Source organism: Podarcis gaigeae (genome assembly GCF_964106915.1).
Source record: "Podarcis gaigeae genome assembly, chromosome: 10".
NCBI classification, from domain to species: Eukaryota; Metazoa; Chordata; class Lepidosauria; order Squamata; family Lacertidae; genus Podarcis; species Podarcis gaigeae.
This window is the reverse complement of record NC_139686.1, coordinates 68,440,385-68,462,644: the sequence shown is the minus strand read 5'-3', so window position 1 is coordinate 68,462,644 and position 22,260 is coordinate 68,440,385. Positions and strand designations below refer to the sequence as shown.

Genomic DNA, 22,260 nt, shown 5'->3' with positions numbered 1-22,260 from the left:
CAGGGCTGGGGCTGCTGGTTTGCAACATAGCCAAAAGTCATCATCATTCAAATTTATTCACAACATAAAGTCATCAAAGGGATGTACAAGATAAAAACATAATGAAACACAAAAACACAGGTCTGAAAACAACAAAATCAACAAATTCTAAAAGCAATAAAACCACCCATACAATAACAACAAAACAATTTGTACATGTTGTTCATACGTGGCTTTAAGAGTATGGATTTTGGAAAGAATCTGTTATCAAATACAAAAGGCAACTTGTGAAGCAACCCTCTGCTATTTTCCTCTCAATTACTTGTTCACAACAGATTGACCGGGCTAAACATATAATTGATTTTTCCATTTTTCACTGCCAGAAAGGGGAGAAACGACCTCATGTTTCAAGTCGCTAGTGTGTACATACACACTAAACCTTTTTCAGAAGATTCAGGCTAAGAGTTCAAGGGTTCTCTTTTCATCTCCTTGTAAACACCCTTTAATAAATTCAAGTATGGTTGTTTAATTAAGTCAGCCTATGCCTTGCCTTCTTGAAGTTTGTTGTCCTTGAGCAATCTGCCTAAGTGATACATTGGAAGATGCTACAAAAAGGTCATGTAGAATGTTTCATGCGATGCTTCTCAAAGGGAGCACACATCCTTTCATTCTTCTAGTACCTCTTGAGAGAGAATGACAAAACCCTCCAAGATTTCTTTAAGATAGAGAGAATGTTCAGTCTTATAGATAACCTGAACTTCCAGCATTGCACTGTAGGGAAAAAAGCAACGCCGAGTTCCTGGCATTCTTAGTTCCCAATTCGGGGAGGGGAGTGAAGGGAAGCTACATTATAGCTGCATACATGTTCATTTGGCCAGGACCAATGGTTCCCAAACTCCCCACCCCACCCCACTGCCAGCCCCATAGAGCATTTGAAAATCTCAAAGATAGCCTTGATGGACCACTTAATTATTTTCTCTTCTTGTTTTAGCAATTGTAATGCGCAGCTTTAGATGCTGTAAAAAATGCAGTTGTATTTTTATTTCTTCCTTTATTCTTGCATATTGTACAGTTGAATTCCATAATATTCAAGTTGCACAACAAAATACATAAATGCGTAAATAAAAATAAAAAACACCACACAACATGGGTATTCAAAGAGATGCTGCCTCCCATCTTCAACCACAAATCCACAGAAACGCGGCAGACTGCCTGAATCTCGACCATAGCTTGGGACCCTCTTCCTGGACTATTCCAAATGCCCATTTCACAGGAGCACATCCAACCCCTGGTACCTCATGAGCAACTTCAGAAGGTGGCAGCAATAGCTTTGTTGCCACATTACCCAGGATGGAGCCCATCATTGATAAAGGTATTCCCTACAAAATTATTAAAAAGGTGCCAAATATCACAAATCTAAACAAAAGCTGGTTGCCACATAAACTTCTTGCCAGTCACTCCTATGAGTAAAATAATGTGTTTTGTCATATTACAGTGGTACCTCGCAAGACGAAATTAATTCGTTCTGCGAGTTTTTTCGTCTTGCGATTTTTTTGTCTTGCAAAGCACAGACTGTGGAAAAGCTTCAAAAATCACCAAAGTCTTCAAAAACCTCAAAAAAGGCTACCACACTGTGTGCTATGTTGCTCCTCGAAGTGAATGCACGGTTTTAAGAAAAAGGAAACAAACTTGCAAGACAAAGGAAACAAACTTGCAAGACGTTTTCGTCTTGCGAAGCAAGCCCATAGGGAAATTTGTCTTGCGAAACAACTAAAAAAACAAAAAACTCTTTCGTCTTGCGAGTTTTTCGTCATACGAGGCATTCGTCTTGCGAGGTACCACTGTATTTGAAAAATCAGTCCACCAGCAAATTTGCTTTATAAAATTTTAATCAGGCAATCTTTTTTTCTGCCTCCACTCAAGTTAGTATATAATGACCCTCTGCTTTCTTCTGTGTTATGTGTGTGTGTATATATACACACACACATACACAAATTAGAGGTACAGAATAATTAAAATGTCTTCAACAGTACAGATATTTGCCATTTTTGAGTCAATAACTGTTATTGCAAAGTTTGATGAATCCAGTACATCAAGTAACAAAAGACCAAACAACTACTTACCTTGCCACAACACACACACCCCATAAAATTTTAATTTTTGTTAGCAATCCACACACAATTCCTCCTCCGGAATAACACTTGGGCAAAACTCTGTTGCGAGTGGAAGACAAAGAAGATAAATAAGGTCAGGAAAACTGTTTACATGACGAGATATAAAAGAACAAGGCGACCGTCAGTCAGCGCAAGATGAGAATTTAGTGCTAAAACATAAATATAGATGTTACGCGTTCTTAATTTGCATAGTATGGGGGAGGAGGCTGTGAATTGTCTTCGGTATTATTAACTGATAAAAGAGCTCCGAGTTGAAGTAAATTTGTCTGTCTTCAAAGTGCCATGTAAGACACTCAATTTGGGGGTTAGCTTCTCCATAAGAGCGATATACCACATTTTGTGGTACCAGCATGGAAGTGTAGCTTCAGTTGTGTTCCTCCAGCGTTTTGTGATAGTTAGTCTTGCAGCCATTAAGAAGTGCCCAATTAGACCCTTGTCAGAGATGCCTCGTTTCCTATAAAGAAAAAAGGTTTAAGAGTGCCAGTTATGGATTCATAATTGAATGTTGAGGTATATCATAATTTTCTGAATTTCATCAAAATTACAAGTCCAGAATTGCTGAACCCAAGAGCAAGTCCACCATGTACATACATGCCAGGGACTCAGCAACCTCTCCATCATATTGGTAGAGTAGTTGGGGAGTTGTGTGAAATGCGGACAGGCGTAATGTGTAACGTTGGGACGGGCTCAGAATCCTGTGTTCATTAGGCAGAAGGGAGAGCAGCAGGTCGGAGTGGACAAAAAGCTCTGACGATTCCACCCATTCCAGTCAAGAACCAAGGGAGTTGGAATTGCTCTGCCAACAAGGTGGAAATGGTGGCTGGAATTGCGTTCAATGAATAGGGCCAGATCAAGCAATGTTGGCCTATAATTAATAAATGGACATTAAAACAATTTGTCATCAGGAGCTCTTAGATTTCAGGAATCTTCTAAATTGTTCCTTCTACAGGACAATGTGTACACAGTTCTCTTCATAATGCCGTAAGATCAGTCAGAAGTAAACAATGACTGGATCAGTTCCAAAGATCCAGGGCTTCACTGGAGCCAGGGATACCATAGACTTAGCCAGGGAGCTTATTTTTAGTGTTGTGACTCAGCAGTAAGAGAGGCGATCATAATTCAGTGGCTCCCCCCACACACAAAAATGTCGCTAGTTAGTGAGAGTTAGTTTACAAAGTTATGACGATCTGAACACCCTTCTTCTATCTCCCCTAAAAGAACATGCAAAATGAATAGTCTCCTAAATTCAGTGCCTAGGACCAGTGCTTTTTTCTTAAAAAATATTTAGGGGTGCTCTCATTTTGACTCAAGAAAATCACCATTTAATAGTTCCAATTGGGAAAAATAAATACAGCAAATGGACAAGAGTACAAAGATTCACAAAATGTTTACTGCATTTTGCAGTAACCTTGCATTCCTCCCAGAAAAAAGCACTGCTTAGGACTAGCCATAGCTCTGTGCCCTGCCAGGAAATGGTAAAAGGACTCCATTGCCAGTCTTATGCATTTACATGTAAGATTCACAAAACAGTGTCTGAAACCTTCGACAAAATGAGGCATATATATTTTAATAGATTAAAAATATAAAATTATTCAGTTTCTGAAGTACTGTAACAATCTCTTTAAGGTGGTGGTGGGTTTTTTTATTTAAAATGTTTTTATTACGATTTTCTTGGGTTACAAAAGTACATACAGCATCTCTGCTTTCAGTTCATGGAGTCCTTTCTAGAGATCAGTTATATTTGATATGTGAGACACTAACAGACAACATAATGTTGGGGGAGAGGAGGGGGGGAGAGAGAAGCAGGGTACACTGGAACCTCGGTTGTCAAACGCTTCGGAAGTCGAACATTTCAGCTTTTGAATGCCAACAACCGCAAAGTGAGTGCCTCCGTTTTCAAACGCGCCTCGGAAGTCAAACGGCTTCCGAGGTGCGTTTCTCAATTTTTTCAATGAACTTTGCCGACTGGCAATTGTGCCTCAGTTGTCAAACATTTTGGAAGTCGAACGGTCTTCCAGAACAGATTACGTTAGACAACCGAGGTTCCACTGTATATAATGTTGGTTTTAAGTACCCATAATTTTGTCCTTCTTCCATATATTACTGTCCATCATTTGATGACTACAGCATGAATGAGCCATCACAGACCTATCTCTGCAGATCTTTTCATGGAATGCCTCCTTAAACACAACACTTTTTTTCATTGAAGGTAGTTAAAACATTTGGTGTGGAGGTATGGAACCTCAGAGTACAGTAGTTTTTAAACTGATAGCTGTGAAAAGCTGTCAGGAGCTGAGGAATGCCCATTTTAAGGTGGATCATCTCCAGGAGGTGAGAATGAAGATGTTTTATCTAAATGGGAATGGGGATAGAAGTAGGCAATGCAAGTGGACATGGTAGCCATTAAAAAAAAGAAAAAAGCTCAAAGTACCACAGGGGAAAACATACGAGTCAGATACATTTGAAAAGAGGCGCCATGTATAAATGTTTTATATGCCAGTGCTAGAAACAGGTGAGCCAAGATGGGCAAGCTGGAGCATACAGCTTTGAAAGACGGCATCACTATAGGAAGGACTTAGGGTGGTGTCCATCTGTATATCAATGAGGAGAGAGTCAAACAAGAAACCCCAAAATGGGTGGACTTCTCTACACCAGTGGTTCCTAATTAGCGGTCCGCAGACCCCAGGGTGTCCACGTTACCCACCCAGGGGTTTTTCCAGCGCCATTCACATAATAAAAACTGGCATAGAGATATCAAAATTTTCAAAAGGAGGGGGTCCATGGCTTGGCTGTTGAAAAACAAAAGCCTAGGGCTTGAGATGGAGAATGGAATCAAAGAGACATTCAAAGGAGGAAGGATTGCAGGAATGGACAACTTAAAAGACCCTCACAAACCGGGTGTGTAAAATTTGAGAAGTGGTAGAAAAGAAGTTGAAAAGTCAAGAAGATCAAATCTCTCCAGTATGCGTGGGAGATATTTAAAGCCACTATTAAAAAAACTCCGCTAGAATCAGAAAATGCACCAGAAAATACAGCAGATCAGAAAATGCACCATTAGGTACAAGAGGATGCCTGCATGGTTAGAAAAAAACCTCCATACTTCTGTTAGAAGCTGGTGAAAGCCCAACTTCAATTAAAGCGTGGTGGGCTGCCCTAAAACATTGGCTCAGGATTTCAGTGTTTAATCTAGGGAAGGGTTTGTACCAACACCTGACCAATGAGGAATTTGTCAGCAAATGGCAGAAAACCATGGCTAAAAAAGCCACCTCTATTGGTCTGTCCCACCCCCCAAGTGTATTACCTGCATTATGAAGGCGCCCAAAAGATGTTAAAGCAAAGATTATGGGATAATGCACACAGTGACTTGAGATCTCAATCACACACAGTCTGTAGTCCGCTGGCAGTAGGAGTACAATATGGGTATGTCTTTAAGTTAACATCTTACATTAAAAACCTGACAGTACCAAACTATCGAAGGCTTTTCACCAAAGCCAGACTAAACGTCTTTCCTTCTGCAGTGTTGGATGGCAGGTTGAGAGGAGTTCCCTACCAGGACAGACTTTGCTCGTGTGCTCAAGACATCGATTCCATAAATCATATCTTGTTGCATTGTGCAAAATATGAGCAAGCCAGGGCTGAACTCATACTACCCTTGCTGGTACCTTTCCCAGGAAAATCAGAGGCTCACTATGTCAGGTTCCTACTGGAAGACCGGACAAATGCTACAACATTAGCAGTGGCAAAGTTTTTATCGGTGGTTGCCAGAACAAATAATCCTTATATTCTGAACAAAATGCTTGTTTAACCTGGAGGTAGGCTGTATGAATTGTGTATTGCTTTGTAATGATTTGTTGGGTCTCTGGACCGTAATAAAGACTGAATGAATGGGGGGGAAAGTCAACAAAGCTATCAAAGGCAAGAAGGCTTTGTTTTTCATACAATGGAAATCTTCCCCACATGAGGACAAAAAACAAACCTTGGTGGAGGTTGCAATAAGAAATGCAAAAGGTAAAAAAGGAGTGTAGCACTAAAAGCATAAAGGCTATTTAAAACACCAAAATATTAAAATACAAGGATGCAGGCAAGGATGCAATTAGACCTTTACTCAAAAAGCTCCATGTGAGCACTCTTGCAAATCTAGTGCAGATCCCATCATGGGCATCTGTGAACAGCTGAAGGGCTCAGCAGAGAACATCCTGTAATAAAGAAAAAGGGAAGGGCTAGTTGGGAAGGAGTGAGTGTGGTTGGTTACCAAGGCAACGGAACAGAATCCTGGGATGGGGGAGTTATGTCGGAGTAGTGGATAGCTGGGAGGGAGGGAAAGCAATGAGCAGTTTGTAAAGTATAGCTTCAATTCTGCTTTGAGGATAAATCAGTTGTCAGGGGTGCCAACTTGAATAAAATATGGGGGGGGCAGGTAAGCCCCTCCCCACATAATCAATCACATGACATGGTGTGCACACACCATCTGAATGGCAATGCCTATTGACTTGGGGGGCCTGCCCCCTCAAATATTTTATGGGGAAGGGAACAAAGACCCCTCAGACCCTGGGAGTTGGCGCCTATTTTAGCTGTGCTGATTTTGTCATGCTAAGTTGTTTTCTTGTCCCTTGATCTCATAAAATACTATCCATTTTTTGAGAGGAGTCCAAGAGTGTTCCTTCTGCTAACTAGACTGAACCAACAAGATAAATCATTCTAGAGTAGACCCTTTACTACCTAACAACACAGAACCCGAGGCTGCTGCTTGGGCATTCAAAGGTATAGATGACTCTCCTCTTATGGGGGGTTACATTCAGGGACCCCAAGCTCATAAGTGAAATCACGTAAAGTGGGGAGCACCCTCTTAACCCTGCTTTGGAGACCCTCTCTGCCACATGCAGGGAAGTGATGGTAGCTCTGCTACCCCTCACACCAGCTGTTAGTTGGGGAGGCTGAGCAGTGTAAAGAAAGCTCCACTGCACATCTAAGTCTCTTTGGGGTTTCCTCGCCCTCACTTATGTTTTCTCGGGCTCCAGCGAGGGTCACCAGCTCCACAAAGACTCTCCAGCTCTTTCCTGCCATTTCCAGGTCAAATGAGAGTAAGCAGTGGGGAGTCACCTGTACTTCAGACTAAATCACTGACCTGTTTGGAGAAACGTTCTTCCCCGATGTTAGCAAACGGAAGAATCAACTTTTCTTTCACCCTCACCATATTGGTATGCTTTCCAAGTAGACTCATAGATGCAGTTCTATTCCCGATAATAGTAAAAAGATCATAGGATACATCTGCCAAGTCTCTAAGCAGCAAGGTGGAGCCAAGTTGGGTCCAGATTCTGCAGCAATTGATTGTCAGGAAGAATGAAGAGCACCTCCAAATTAAATAGAGTTGATACTTGTGTGTGTTTTCCCCTAGGAAGGAACCTGCTCAGTATATTGAATACTGAGACAGTGCTATAACATTTGTTATAGCCTTTAACTTGCACCTTGAAGGGAAAACAAACATTACCTTGAGGAACACAAATGGATTCTAGGCAAAACTTGCATTGTCTTAATTGCTCAACCACCTGCAGAAGAAACTTCTGTTCTTCCGCCATCAGTAGGACAGGGGTCTCATGCTGGAACCTTTGAAGGCTCCATAAAACCCAAGCTTAAAGGTCTGCTTAAGGGACATAAGGAACTATTAGAGGGTTTGGACATGTTCTTATATGAGGACAGGAAGAAAAATTATTTGTTCTGTTTCTGTTGTAAGAGCAGCCCAGCCCAGGTCCATCTAGATCACAGGCCTATCTAGTCCAACATTCTGCTCATGCAGTGGCCAAGTAAGATACCTGTGAGAAGCCCCTCAGGAGGACAACCTCCCTCAGATACCAGAGGTAGTAGCCCACCATGAGAATTAGTAGCAATTTATAGCTTAATCCTCCAAGAATTTGTATAATCCTGCTTTAAAGCTATCCTTGTTGGTGGCCATTGTAAGATCTCCTGGCAGTGAATTCCATGCTTTATGTCAGGCATGGCCAAACTTGGTCCTCCAGATGTTTTGGACTACAACTCCCATCATCCCTAGCTAACAGGACCAGTGGTCAGGGATGATGGGAGTTGTAGTCCCAAAACATCTGGAGGGCCAAGTTTGGCCATGCCAGCTTTATGTGATTTTTGGCAGTCCTAAATCTCACATCATTTGTATTCAATGGATAGTGCCTGCTTCTAGTGTTAAGAGATGGAGAAAAACTTAATTGTTTTCTCTACGCTATACATAATTTTATCAGCACATCATGTCCCCCAACACTTGCCTTGTTTTCTAATCTAAAAAATTCTGAACATTGTGCTCTTTCCTCAAAAGGAAGCTGCTGCAGCCGCTAGATAGTTTTGGTTGTCCCTTCCTCTACCTTTTCATTATCTTCTCTAAAGGGTTAAGGTAAAGGTACCCCTGCCCGTACGGGCCAGTCGTGACCGACTCTAGGGTTGTGCGCTCATCTCGCTTAAGAGGCTGGGAGTCAGCGCTGTCCGGAGACACTTCCGGGTCACGTGGCCAGCGTGACGAAGCTGCATCTGGCGAGCCAGCACCAGCGCAGCACACGGAAACGCCGTTTACCTTCCCGCTATAAAGCGGTACCTATTTATCTACTTGCACTTAGGAGTGCTTTCGAACTGCTAGGTGGGCAGGAGCTGGGACCGAATGACTGGAGCTCACCCTGCTGCGGGGATTCGAACCGCCGACCTTACGATCAGCAAGTCCTAGGCACTGAGGTTTTACCCACAACGCCACCCGCGTCCCTCCTCTAAAGGGTTATGGAGAGATAAATGCCTTTTAGAAAGGCATGTTATCCATGTTAGCTCTTCTGCTGACCTGGACAGTTTACTTATGTAGATTAAAAAAATAGTTTGGATACCTCTTACGATATCATAACCCAATTTGGCATGATGGTTTCTGATACCAGGGAGAGGTTTTTTATCTATGTTAAGACATAATTGGATACCATTTTAAATCAAGATGGTGGACTGAACCTTTCAGAGCTGTGCCAATTTAACCATTAATTTTAAAAATGCGCTGGTTTGTTTCTTAGAATCCCGAGTGTGAGGCTGCTAATTTTAAATATTTGAATGGTTTTAAATATTCCTCGTTTCGCTCAGTGCGCCCTCAATCTCTTTCCCTTCAAGAGGAAGAAGAGAGGCTTCTTGGGCTCAACAAAGAGAGCAAGTGGGAAGAAAGGAGGGCTGAGGTATGAGTACATTCAAGAGGCAGAAGAGCTGGAAGGCACAGCAGCTCTACACCCCTCCTCTTTGTCCGCTCCCATTCTGTCTCTTCCTTCTCTCACAAAGGGCCACTCTGTCCTGCCATTGCTCATTTCCTTCCTTCCAGCTTTGCATTACACAGCCTCACTCTATGCGCAACTCCTGCTCCCACAAAGCCCATTTGCTGTGCATCAGAGGAGCAGCTGTTGGCAGCAGTCGAACCCAAAGCCTGGACTGCAGGGTAATAATGGCAATGGCCTGCAAACCTGAGGGCCACTGGTGGTCCCTGGCCCAGTTTGAGAAATTATTTGAAAACCTGGTACAGAGAAATTGTGGGGGTTGGGACTGGCTGAATTTGTCCCTTAAGACCCTTTGCCTTGTCCCCAACCAGGAACCAGTGCAGCTTTTTTATGGTTGCTCTTGGAAACTCTCCCTGGCTCCTTTGGTCATTTCAGAGAACAGAAATAACCTGCTTTGCTCCTAAGCTTTAATTTTTTAGCGCAGTCCAACTTTTCATGCCACAAGAGTACTTCGACATGGAACCCGTGGGCCTTGTCATGCGAGAGGGGAGAGCAAGGCCAAAATTTTATATACACCAGCCCTCATGCTGCCTTCCCAAAGCCTGGTAAGTGAGGTCAGGCTTTGAGAAGCAGATATGAGGCTCTGGCAGGGTCCTAGAGCCCCCTCTCCATCTCCTTTCCAAAGCTGGCCAAGCACTAACTAGACTTTGGGAAGGAGATGAGTCCTCATGCTTCCAGCTTACCTTGTTTCTGAGAGAAGGGCTCCAGTATCTAATTCTTGCTCTTATGGAGATACAATCACCCTGGGTTATATCAGAAGGAAGAAAAGGTGGGCACCATTTTGAGAGAACTTCACTGCCCAGCAGTGGAGGGAAATGTGGACAGCAGCAACCCAACTCTCCAGATGATTTATGGTTTTTGCCCACTCTCTAATGCAGGGGTCAGCAAACTTTTCCAGCAGGGAGCCAGTCCACTGTCCCTCAGACCTTGTGCAGGACCAGACTATATTTTTGGGGGCGGGGGAATGAACAAATTCCTATGCCCCACAAATAACCCAGAGATGCATTTTAAATAAAATCAAACATTATACTCGTAAAAACGCACTGATTCCCAGACTGTCCATGGGGCAGATTTAGAAGGCGATTGGGCTGGATCCAGCCCCTGGGCCTTAGTTTGCCTACCCATGTTCTAATGCATACATGCTGCTGTATGTAAAGCCAAATGGTCCCCACTTTTAAAGCTTAAAATTTGAGATGTTGGGAGCCAGATGAGAAGCAAAAGATTACTTATTCCCATTGCTGGTAGGCCTTGGCTTTAAGTTGGACTCCTTGGCCAAGCAATTTGGTTTCAAAACCCTGGACCTAAAACCAATTTTATCAGTTGACAAGTTCTAGGTGTGCAGAACCTGTGGCCCTTCAGACCCTGCTGAACTGCAACTCCCAGTATCCTTGGCCGCTGGCAATGCTTCCTGGGGACAGGATGTGAGTTGTAGTTCAGCAACGTTTGAACGGCCAAAGGTTCCCTACACTTTGTGTGAATGGACTCACCAAGAAGGAAGAGTAGCACCTTACAAGAGACTTCCCTACTTACCTCAAGGTCATTTCACACTTCAGTTCTGTAGCAGATTAAAAGGTAAAGGACCCCTGAAAGTTAAGTCCAGTCGCGAATGACTCTTAGTACGACCCAAAAACAGCCACACTGCTCAGAAGGGCTTTGTGTCCTGAGAGGTTCTTCAGAATTACTAGACCTGCTGGCACCCAAAAGGATGACGCTCTCTGTCTGGACTGCTTTCATGCCAAAACTCATCTTGGGGCTTTGCATAGAATCATAGAGTTGGAAGAGACCACAAGGGCCATCGAGTCCAACCCCCTGCCAAGCAGGAAACACCATCAGAGCACTCCTGACATATGGTTGTCAAGCCTCTGCTTAAAGACCTCCAAAGAAGGAGACTCCACCACCCTCCTTGGCAGCAAATTCCACTGTCAAACAGCTCTTACTGTCAGGAAGTTCTTCCTATTTTTTTTTTTTAATAAATTTTTATTAGGGGTTTTTACAAAATAAAGTACAGAAATAAACAACCTTTCTTTTATCTCAACAAAGTTTCATAACTTCTTTGGACTTCCTCACATCTCCCGCTGCCATTTTCATCATCATAAATTTTTCCCGGCAATTTATCATCTAATTTGCAAATTTTATAACCACTCATTTAAATATAATCCTCTGTAAATTAGTTTCTCTTAATCTCACTTTACATCCCATTTCGATCCGATTTTGTGGTGGCCAATTATTTATGATCAAACATCCTACTTAACTTTCCGCCAAATCACAATATTTTTGTAAATAAATCTTAAATTTCCTCCAATCTTCTTCAACCCTCTCTTCTCCCAGGTCTCGAATTCTGCCAGTCATCTCGGCCAGTTGCATATAGTCCATCAGCTGCATCTGCCATTCTTCCAGAGTGGGTAGATCTTGAGTTTTCCACTTCTTGGCGATAAGTATCCTTGCTGCTGCTGTTGCGTACAAAAAGAATGTTCGGTCCTTCTTTGGCACCATCTGGCCGACAATGCCCAGGAGGAAGGCCTCTGGTTTCTTAAGGAAGGTATACTTAAATACCTTTTTCAGCTCATTATATATCATTTCCCAGAAGACCTTCACCCTGGGACAAGTCCACCAGAGGTGAAAGAATGTTCCTTCATTTTCCTTACATTTCCAGCATTTGTTGTCTGGCACATGGCATATTTTGGCTAGTTTAACTGGGGTCATGTACCACCTATAAATCATTTTCATTACATTTTCCTTCAGAGCATTACATGCCGTGAAGTTCATCCCCGTGGTCCACAACCTTTCCCAATCCTCAAACATAATATTATGCCCAATATCCTGTGCCCACTTTATCATGGCCGACTTAACCATTTCATCTTGTGTATTCCATTTCAACAGCAAGTTATACATTCTTGAAAGTACTTTAGTCTTAGGTTCTAACAATTCTGTTTCCAACTTCGATTTCTCCACCTGGAATCCTAACTTTTTATCCTTTTTAAAAATTTCTTGAATCTGAGCGTAATGTAACCAGTCTCGCACTTTATCTTTCATTTTTTCCAAACTCTGCAATTTCCAATTGTTACCCTCTTTCTCTATTATTTCCCAATATTTCGGCCATTTGGCCTCCATATTGGGTCTTTTTCGGGCCTTAGCCTCCAGAGGTGATAGCCATCTTGGAGTTTTATTTTCCAATAGGTCTTTGTATTTTGTCCAGACATTAAACACTGCTTTCCTGACAATATGGTTCTTAAAGGCCTTATTGATCTTAACTTTGTCATACCATAAGTATGCATGCCAGCCAAATGCATTGTTAAAACCTTCTAAATCTAACACATCAGTGTCCTCTAGAAGTAGCCAGTCTTTTAGCCAGCAGAAAGCTGCGGCTTCGTAGTACAACCTTAAGTCTGGCAGGGCAAAGCCCCCTCTTTCTTTCGCATCAGTTAATATCTTAAACTTAATTCTGGGCTTTTTGCCCTGCCAGACAAATTTAGAAATATCTCTCTGCCACTTCCTGAAGCACTCCGTCTTATCCACAATTTGCAATGTTTGAAATAAAAACAACATCTTAGGCAATACATTCATCTTAATAGCAGCAATTCGGCCTAACAAAGAAAGCTTCAATTTTGACCAACTGTCCAAGTCTCTCTTAATTTCAGACCAACATTTTTCATAATTATCCTTAAATAGACTCAGATTTTTTGCTGTTATGTTTACCCCTAGGTACTTTACTTTTTTAACCACAGTTAGTTCTGTTTCTCTCTGAAACCGTTCTGACTCTGCATCTGTCAAGTTTTTTCCCAACACCTTAGTTTTCTGTTTGTTTAGTTTAAAGCCCGCTACCCGACCAAAGTCCTGAATCAATTGTAACGCTCTTTTTGTACTAGATTCTGGCTCTTGCAATGTCAAAACAAGGTCATCTGCAAAAGCTTTAAGTTTATATTGTTTCACTCCGATCTGAATCCCTTGCACCAACCGGTCCCCTCTAATCAAGTTCAAGAGCACCTCCAGGACAGAAATAAACAGCAAGGGGGAAATCGGGCAGCCTTGTCGTGTCCCTTTTTCAATCTTAAACTCTTCTGTAACCACATTGTTAACTATCAGTTTTGCCTTTTGTTCTGAGTAAATCGCGTCAATCCCATTTTCAAAACCCCGCCCCACTCCCATTTCTTTTAAATTCCCCTTCATAAATTTCCAAGAAATATTATCAAAGGCCTTCTCCGCGTCTATAAAAATTAGAACTGCTTTAGTGTTAATATTTGTTTGCAAGAGTTCCAAAATGTCAATAATGTTCCTTGTATTAGCAAATAAATGTCTTCCTGGGAGAAAGCCTGCCTGGTCTTTATGAATTATCTCATTTAAAACTCTTTTGAATCTTCCTGCCAAAACGTCAGCAAATATTTTGTAATCCACATTTAAAAGGGAAATGGGGCGGTAGTTCTTAAGTTGTGTCTTTTCAGTTTCTGATTTTGGTATCAATGTGATGAAAGCTTCCTTCCACGATTCAGGCGCCTTCTTTCCCTCCATAATTTCATTGCTGACCTCCAGCAGTGGTTGAATCAAATAGTCACTTAATGTCTTATAGTACTTGGAGGTCAAGCCATCTGGCCCTGGAGACTTGCCCAACTTCATATTCTGAATGGCCTGTTCTATCTCTAGTCGTGTTATTTTACTATTCAGGAGTGATCTATTTTCTTGTGATAGTTTTTTAAGTCCATTTTTCTCCAAAAATTTTGCAATCTCTTCCTCCTTTTGTGGCCCTTGAGTGTATAATTTCTTGAAATATTTCTGGAAACATTTTCTAATTTCCACCGGGTTCTGAATATTCCTTCCTTCTATTTCCAAATTTGTTACTATGTTCAGCTTTTGTCTCTTCTTCAACTGCCAAGCCAGCAGTTTCCCACATTTATTAGCCGATTCAAATGTTTTTTGTTTCATTGATTTAATCTTCCATTCTATTTCCTGATTTATCAGTTTGGAATATTGTGCCTGATGAAGTTTAATTTCTCTCAAAATCGGCTGTGACTTCGGGTTTACTCTTAGTTTCTTCTCTAACTCTTTAATTTTCCCCAAAATCTTGTCCTTTTTCTCATTTTGTAGTCTTTTCTTTATGGCGTTCTGTTGTATCAAGAACCCTCTCATCACAGCTTTGCTTGCGTCCCAGATTGTTCTTTTTTCCACAGCAGTGTTCAAATTTATCTCAAAATAGTCCTTTATTGTTTTTTGGGCCTTCTTGATAATCTCCTGATCTCTAAACAAGTTGTCATTCATCTTCCATCTAAAGGAGCCGGTTGGTAATAATGTCATGTCCATTTTCAACGCGTTATGATCGGAGCAGGTCTTTGGGCAGATTTCCACTTTCTTCACCTTAGGAGCCAGACCTCTAGAAATCCATATTTGGTCAATTCTTGTCCAAGTCAGTTGGGCTTCAGAGAAAAATGTTCCTTCTTTCCCTAAGGGGTTCTTTGTCCTCCATATATCAATCCAGTCCATGTTGTCTGTCATTTCAAAAAAGGTCTTTGGTAGTCTGCCTTCTTTAGTAACCTTTTGGCTTTGTGACCTATCCATGTTTGTAGAAACGATCCCATTCATATCTCCCATCATAATGATGTTATCATAGTCCAGATAATCCAGCATAATCTCATGCAACTTCTTGTAGAATTCTGATTTCCCTTCATTTGGAGCGTAGATTCCTAATATCAAAATTTTCTCTCCTTGGTGCTGTATTTCAATTGCCAAAATTCTTCCATGTTCATCTTTAAATAGAAATTTTGGTGAGAGGCTCTCCTTTGCATATATCACCACTCCTCTCTTCTTAACTAAATCCGAAGATATAAATTCTTGGCCTATCCTTTTATTTACCAATATTTTTCTGTGGAGCCTAGTCACATGTGTTTCTTGTAAACAAGTAATGTCTAGTTGCTCCTTTTTTAATAAGTGAAAGATTTTCTTCCTTTTTTCCGGGCTGTTGCAGCCATTTATATTCCAACTTAAAAGTTGCAGAGACATCCTGGATAGATCTGTTTAGTTTCCTTGGGATGGTATTTTGTTCTGTGAGTCTTCAGGGTTCTGAGGTACAGGCACCTGTGGTGGTTCAGACCCTGAGGGTAGTTCAAGTCCTTTATGAAGGTCCTCACCGTAGGCAGTCAAAAACTTATCCCTATCTTCCAAAGTTCTAATTTTGATCTTCTTCCCTCTAAAGGTAAAAGATAGTCCTTGGGGAAAGTCCCACCTAAAGATGATTGAGTTGCTTCTCAGCAGTTTTACTAAGTCCAAATATTCAGATCTAAGATCCAACAGCTGTTTGGGAATGTCCTTAAAAATCTCAATTCTTTTGTCCGAAATGTTCAAAGAGCTTCCGTAGTGCAGGCCCAAAATCTTGTCCCTTTCCTCCTTTGATCTCAACGTAATCAAACAGTCTCTGGGCCTTTCTCTCTTTGTAAGTCTTCCAAGTCTGAAGGCTGACACAATTTTAAAATCTTCCTCCTCTAAACCCCAGAACTTGGAGAATTCTTTGGTCAGAAACTCAGCTAGATTACCTTCTTCCACTTCTGGTATCGATCTTATCCTTAAATTAATCTCCCTGTTCCGAAGTTCCAACATAGAGAGATAGGTCTGATGTTCTCCGACCTGCTTACTGAGCGGCCTTACTTCTTTTTCCAACTCTCCCACTCTTTGGCTGGTTTCTTCGGCCAGTTTCTGATTTTCACCTGCAGCCTCCTTCAGTTGTCCGATTGCTTGTGCATTCTGTGCAACTTGCCCAGATAATTTGTTTAAAGTTTCTGTATTAAGGTCAATTTTCGCAGTTTGTTGGTCAACTTTCCTCTCCAAAGACTCCAATTTCTCAAGAATTCTCTCTAATACAGAACCAGATCCTCCTGAGGCCATCTCTTCTAGTTGTAAATCCTCAGTTTCTTCCTCCCCTGCCTGTGACAGGGAGGTAACTTTTTCCTCCGAGGGCAAAGTGGGCACAGATGATCTGCGTGCTTGTGAGGCTGCAGTTACGGTTGTCAGAGTTGTTTGTCTGGTTCTTAATCCCTTTCTTTTTGCGCCACTCATTCCAAAAATATCTAGCAGTCAAGGTCAAGCTGAGTTATTCCCATGGGAAAGCTACGGCCCAGATGGTAGCAATCAAACAGAGGGCCGGGAAATAGAAAGTAAAACAATGTTTTTGTTGTAAGTCCTCAATCCTCTAGGGGGAGCATAAAATGTCCTAGGAAGAAGAGTCCATTCCACATACAAAATCTAAACCAATTCTTAGGGATCTTCACAAAAGTAGTTTTAGCAGAGTTGGTTTTAGGTTTGCCACAATATTTCAAGTTGTGCTTACTGGAGTTCCAAAATGCAAGAACGTAACCATTCTGAACTCCCTCAGACTGTCTCCAAGTTTAAATAGAATGTATCCAAATTTGCAGTCTGACAGTTCTACTGCTCAGGCAGTTCTGACACCTGGGCTTCTTAAACAGAATTGTAATCCACAAAGAAAGGAATATATAAGTCCTAATAAAAGTCCAAAAATCAATTGCTTACAGTCTTTAAAAGGAAAAGTAATTTCTGCGGGTGCTCAATCTGAGCTGTCAAAAGTTCTCTCTATGCCTCCACTCCTCCTGCTCTTTGCTTTAAAAATCAATGGCTGCGGAGGACGGACTTCCTTTTCCTCGTCTCTCCGCTTTCAGCTTATTTTCAATATTTTAGTCCCGAAATTTAGTAAAGTCCTCAATTACTCACGGGTTGTTACGTTTTGGAATCTTGTGTTGAAGGAAGAAAGGTCGGCGCTCACCGGCAACGGCAACGCGGCTTCGCTCCGCTGAATGCGCATAGACCCACAGCGCCGCTACCCCCTCTGCGATCCGGAGCCCCTTACGGGGTTCCCTCAACGTTTCGGGGGTAGCTCCTGGCGCCCGCCGGGTCCCGAGACCGCAGGCTTCCGCTGCCTGCGGTTTTCCAGAATGGGTCTCCGCTTCGCCGTAGCGGACGACCCTTTTCCAGCGTAGCTTCCCTCTCCCGGTTAGGAAAGGGCAGCCATTACCGTTCGCGCCGCCTCCGGAAGTCCCAGGAAGTCCTCTGGACACATTCCAGTTTGTCAGTGTCCTTCTTGAACTGTGGTGCCCAGAACTGGACACAGTACCCCAGGTGAGGTCTGACCAGAGCAGAATACAGTGGCACTATTACTTCCCTTGATCTAGATGCTATACTCCTATTGATGCAGCCCAGAATTGCATTGGCTTTTTTAGCTGCCGCGTCACACTGTTGGCTTATGTCAAGTTTGTGGTGAGCCAACAGTGTGACGCGGCAGCTAAAAAAGCCAATGCAATTCTGGGCTTGCTCTTCTTTGCAACCAGTTCCGGCTTTCTCCTCAACGGGTGGTGCATTATAAATGCAGTTGTATATTCTTCCCAAAAGTTGATTCCAACTGTTATCATAATGAAAGAAGTTCCAATCTGGAGCTTTGCAAAAGCCTTGTTGCTCCAAAGCAGGCAAGAGAGAGAGCAGAGAAGGCTCCAGCTCATGGATAAGATACAGTGTGAACTCATGCAAACAGCCATGCATCCAAACGAGAGCAGCTCATCTCTTGCTTAACTACCACCATTATTATGTTGGTAAAGCTTTATATGGATCCCCTAACACAAGCATGGGCAAACTCCAGCCCTCCAGAAGTCTGGGACTACAATTCCCACCATCCCTGACTACTGGTCCTGTTAGCTAGGGATGATGGGAACTGTACTCCCAAACATCTGGAGGGCCTGAGTTTGCCTATGCCTGCCCTAACAAATGCACATTTATTGTGGTAGGTAACACACAGCCATTACTAAAATACAGCTCCTGGAATTTTAAGTTTGGCTAACAGGCCTGTTTTACTTACTGCTTGGACAAAGCTGCTGCTGTTGCATTATCCTGCATTCCTACCCTTGTCTACAAATTTGGGAAAAGTCGTTTGAAATAGAAATGCTCACAATGAGCTCAGCATTTAGATGGCAATCCTAACCCTTACCTGGGAGCAAGCACCACTGAATTTAGTAAAGAGTTACTTCAGAGTAGATGTGGTTAGGATTGAGTCATTAGTAGTTTTCTGCACTACACTATTTCAGCTTGTATTGTATGCCAAGGCCACACAGATTATTTTAAACTGTAAGCATATTGAAGATCAATGGCTTTTGTATTTCCAATCAGATTTTAAGGGAAACAGAAGGTGGCCAGAACAGCAATTCTGAATAGCCACAACATTGGTTTTTTAAAGGTAGCAAACAATCTAAAATTCCTACTTGCTCCTGTATTTTAGTGATCTTGCTGAACTTGTCACCCTGAACACTTTCAATGAACCTTAACATCTTGTAGTCCAGCCCAAACATTCTTAATAAATTAAACTGTAGAAGCAAATTCTTACTTTTACACTTTTATTAGATTTCACTTAGCTTGAGAGCTTCTCTAAAGTAAAGATTATATAAAATGAAGTATCCAATACAATTCTCATTTTTAGAAACTATTAGAAATACTAGTTAAATTTCAACTATAAAACTTTATTACATACAAAACATTCAACCATTATTATATTGAAAGTTTGTTATCACAAAGTCCAACTCATGTACAAAACAAAAAGGAGCAAAACATTTTTGCACCATCAAATCAGCCGTGAGCTGTTAATTAAGTCTTCATTCCTTGAGCATCCTTGGTCAAAAGCTTAAGTCCCGTTATCTAAAACTGGAAACACTTAGCATATTCAAGTAACCCTGAGCATCTAGTGCAATTGCACAAAAGTCATATATAATAGTCCATTGGCTACTTCTTAGGGGGGGGGGGGAATTGGCATTAAACTGATAGCAAAGTTCCTTCGGAAAAGGGGCGGGGGAGCAACAAGTGATCTCTTTGCCAAATTCGTGAGTGAGGTAGCCCAATGGCAAGAAAGAAAAAAGTGACTCGAAAGGAAAGGAAAAACCAGACGGCATCTCTTGCCTCCTCCTCAGCCCAAGGTTATCAAGGTAAGTAGAAAAGGCTCCCCTGCAGATCGCGTGGAGAGCAGCCAGCTGTGGGCGGCCTCCAAGTCCAGATGGGGAAAAATGGGGCTGGGAAAGGGGCGACAGTCCTCCCAAGACTTCGCCCTAAAGTGCAGTTCATTGAATGGTAAGGACGACCCAATCCGGACCAAAGTCATTGTAAACAGGTGACTGCCACGCGCCTCCCTTCGCTTGTTCGCTACGTCGCGGCTGGCGAGGAGAGGAGAGATCCTCCCCCCAAAAAAAACACACCACAATCCCGGTTCTCGGCCCCCCAAGCAGGGTGCCTGGGGCGGGTCCTTCAAGGGGCGCCCGCTCCTCGGCGCCCGACCAGCGGCAAGCGGCGGAGTCTCACGACGGGCGCCAGGTCGACCCCCAAGAGGCGCCGCGCCCTCCGCCGGGTGGCCTCCAAGCTGCGCCGGTTCCACACGCTCCCGCGCACCTTGACGGAGGGGAAGGAGTCCGGCTGGCGGGGAGTGGCCGCCTGCCAGATGCTCTCGAGAGACCTGCCCTCGAAGAGAGTCCCCGCGGGCAAGGGCGCAGCTGCCGGGCCGGGAACCGAGGGCTGCTGCTGCTGCTCGGGGCGCCCGTCGGAAGCGCAGCGGGCAACCTCGGCTTCTTCTTTGCAGCGCTTCTTGGCCGCTCTCTTCGCGCCTCCTCCGGCGGCGGCGGCGACCCGCAGGCGCCTCCCCCTGGCGGCGGCTCTCCTCCACGGCCGCTCCCTCCTGCCCTGCGCCGCCGCCGCGAAGCCCCGGGACAGGTCCGGCACGGAGGCTCGGCACGAGGCGTAGCCGTAGACGTCCTTGCTGCGGAGGATGACCGGCGAGAACTGGTGCTTGAGGCTGCACAGGAAGCTCCACAGCTCGGCGTCGGAGCTCATGAACTCCGTCGACTTGGGCACCAGCAGCTTGAAGGCGTCGCCCAGCGCCTTCGTGCCGCCGCCCAAGAAGAGCAGCGCCTGCGAGCGCGAGTGCACCACCTTCTCCGCCTCCGAGCCCGGCGCGCCCCGAGGGGCTGGCCAGGCGCTGACGGCGGCGGGGGCGGCTCCATGGCTGGCGGCAGCGGCGGCTCCGTGGGGTTTCATCGCCTTCTTCGCGCCGCGGCGGCGCCGGCGGCTCCCTCTGGGTCTCTCCAGCGCCGCCGCCTGCCGTCGAGCAGCTACTGCGGCCGAGGGACTTTGCGCGCAGCAGCTCCGGCTTCTCTCTTCCGCCGCCGCCTCCTGCCTCTTTCTTCCCCAAAGAGGAGGAGCAGGAGGCGCCTTCCTTCCTCCTCCGCCCCCCCTTCTTCGCCTCGTTCTTTTTTTTCCCCCTCGCGGGGGGCGCAACTTCTCTCGCTCCCCAAGGCGGACCACGCCGATCGATATCCCGCCGCCTCCCGGACTAGCCGGCACAAAATGGTGCTCTTTTTAAAGCCCCTGGCGGGGAGGGCGCGCTTGACACGCCTCCGCGGCCTTCCATTGGCACGTTTGAACGGCATCACGCGCGGAGGCCCGCCCCGTCCAGGCCCCGCTTGGGGTGCGTGGCCGTGGCGGAAACGTCTGGGAGGGTGTTGCTTGGGAGAGACTTTGAGTTGGTGGCCTCCAGGCTCAAGCAGTGAAGGGGGGTCTGCTTCCCAGTTTAGGATGAGGGGATTTGTAACACTCCAATCTGGCATCATCTTGTTGCCTTTGTTGGTTCCACAAAAGAAGAGAAGGCCTCCTTGCATATAATCTCCATTTCTAGGTCCCCACTTCCTTGAAGAAAACCGTGATGGTTTCCTAGAACAAGATAATGTGAGGGGAAATTGGGTGCCATTTTATATTTCTTTGGTTGGAATTCACGTTGAAATTCAAAAGCTTGCCCTTAAGACATAGGAAGAACTAAATAGGAAAAAAACAAACCAAAAACCACAACTTGGCTTATAAGCATTCATTGTTATACTAATTGATGATAATTGGAGATATGCGTGCCCTTAATGGATAATAATTGCATGTGCTGGTTTGCCTCAGTAGATTGGTATGTCCAGAGGTTCTTGTGCCCCATTCTTAACCTTTCTGGCTCAGCAGAATGGAGAATCTCAACACGATCAATATCTCTAGCAAAATTTAAAAAGTTGTTGCATTTTTAATTTTATTTGGTGTAATTTTTTAAATAAATTGTTCTTTCATCATCATCATCATCAATGGTAGGCAGTCTACCAACATGAAAACGTAATGGTACAATAAATAATATTGATTAAAAAGCAGATAGCGTAAGGAGGGCATGCCCCAAAAATGGTCCAGTCGGTCAGTCATGCCTTCCATTCTGTTTGCCTTCCTACATCATTTTTGGGGGGTCGTCCACACACTCCAAGTCAGTCAGCATTCCAGGGCTATTCAGCACATTCAGTCCCTATCAGGCTGTTTGGGACATTTTGCCATGTCTAGTCCAGCATCCTAGGATCTTCTCACAGTGGCGAACCGGATGCCTTTGGGAAACCCATAAGCAGAGCCTGGTACCTCCCTCTTCTGCTTGGTCCTGTTTGGGGGCCACATAAAGGAATCAGAGAACTGAGATGGCTTTCAAGGATGGAGAATCTGCCCTCCAGACCAAGAGCATGGCCAATGGTCAGGGATGATGGGAACTGGAGTCCAGAACCTTCTGGAGTTCCACAGTTACCCATCTCTGAGAGAGGGAAAGGTAACAAAAGTTTAGAAAAGTATAATTGGCCAAGAACAGTAGAACACCTCTCATCTAATAAAACCAAATGGCAATAGGCTCCAGACAGATGAGCTCTTCAGGCAACACCTATTTACTTATTTATTATCTTTGATAGTTGTTGTTTGCCCAAAGGTGTCATAAGTAATTACAGGTAGTCCATAAA

The 22,260-nt window shown here is 43.9% G+C and overlaps 2 protein-coding genes across 2 annotated transcripts in view; both read right to left on the bottom strand.

Annotated features, from left to right (window-relative positions):
• Window positions 1–22,260, bottom strand: part of BCAP29 (B cell receptor associated protein 29) — a 920,634-nt gene that overhangs the window by 506,146 nt on the left and 392,228 nt on the right. The gene's annotated exons all lie outside the window — the stretch shown is intronic.
• CCDC71L (coiled-coil domain containing 71 like) lies at window positions 18,806–21,640 on the bottom strand. Its single transcript, XM_083701835.1, has one exon. It carries the CDS (start codon window positions 20,501–20,503, stop codon window positions 19,721–19,723), a length of 783 nt encoding a protein of 260 aa, XP_083557961.1. The 5' UTR covers window positions 20,504–21,640; the 3' UTR covers window positions 18,806–19,720.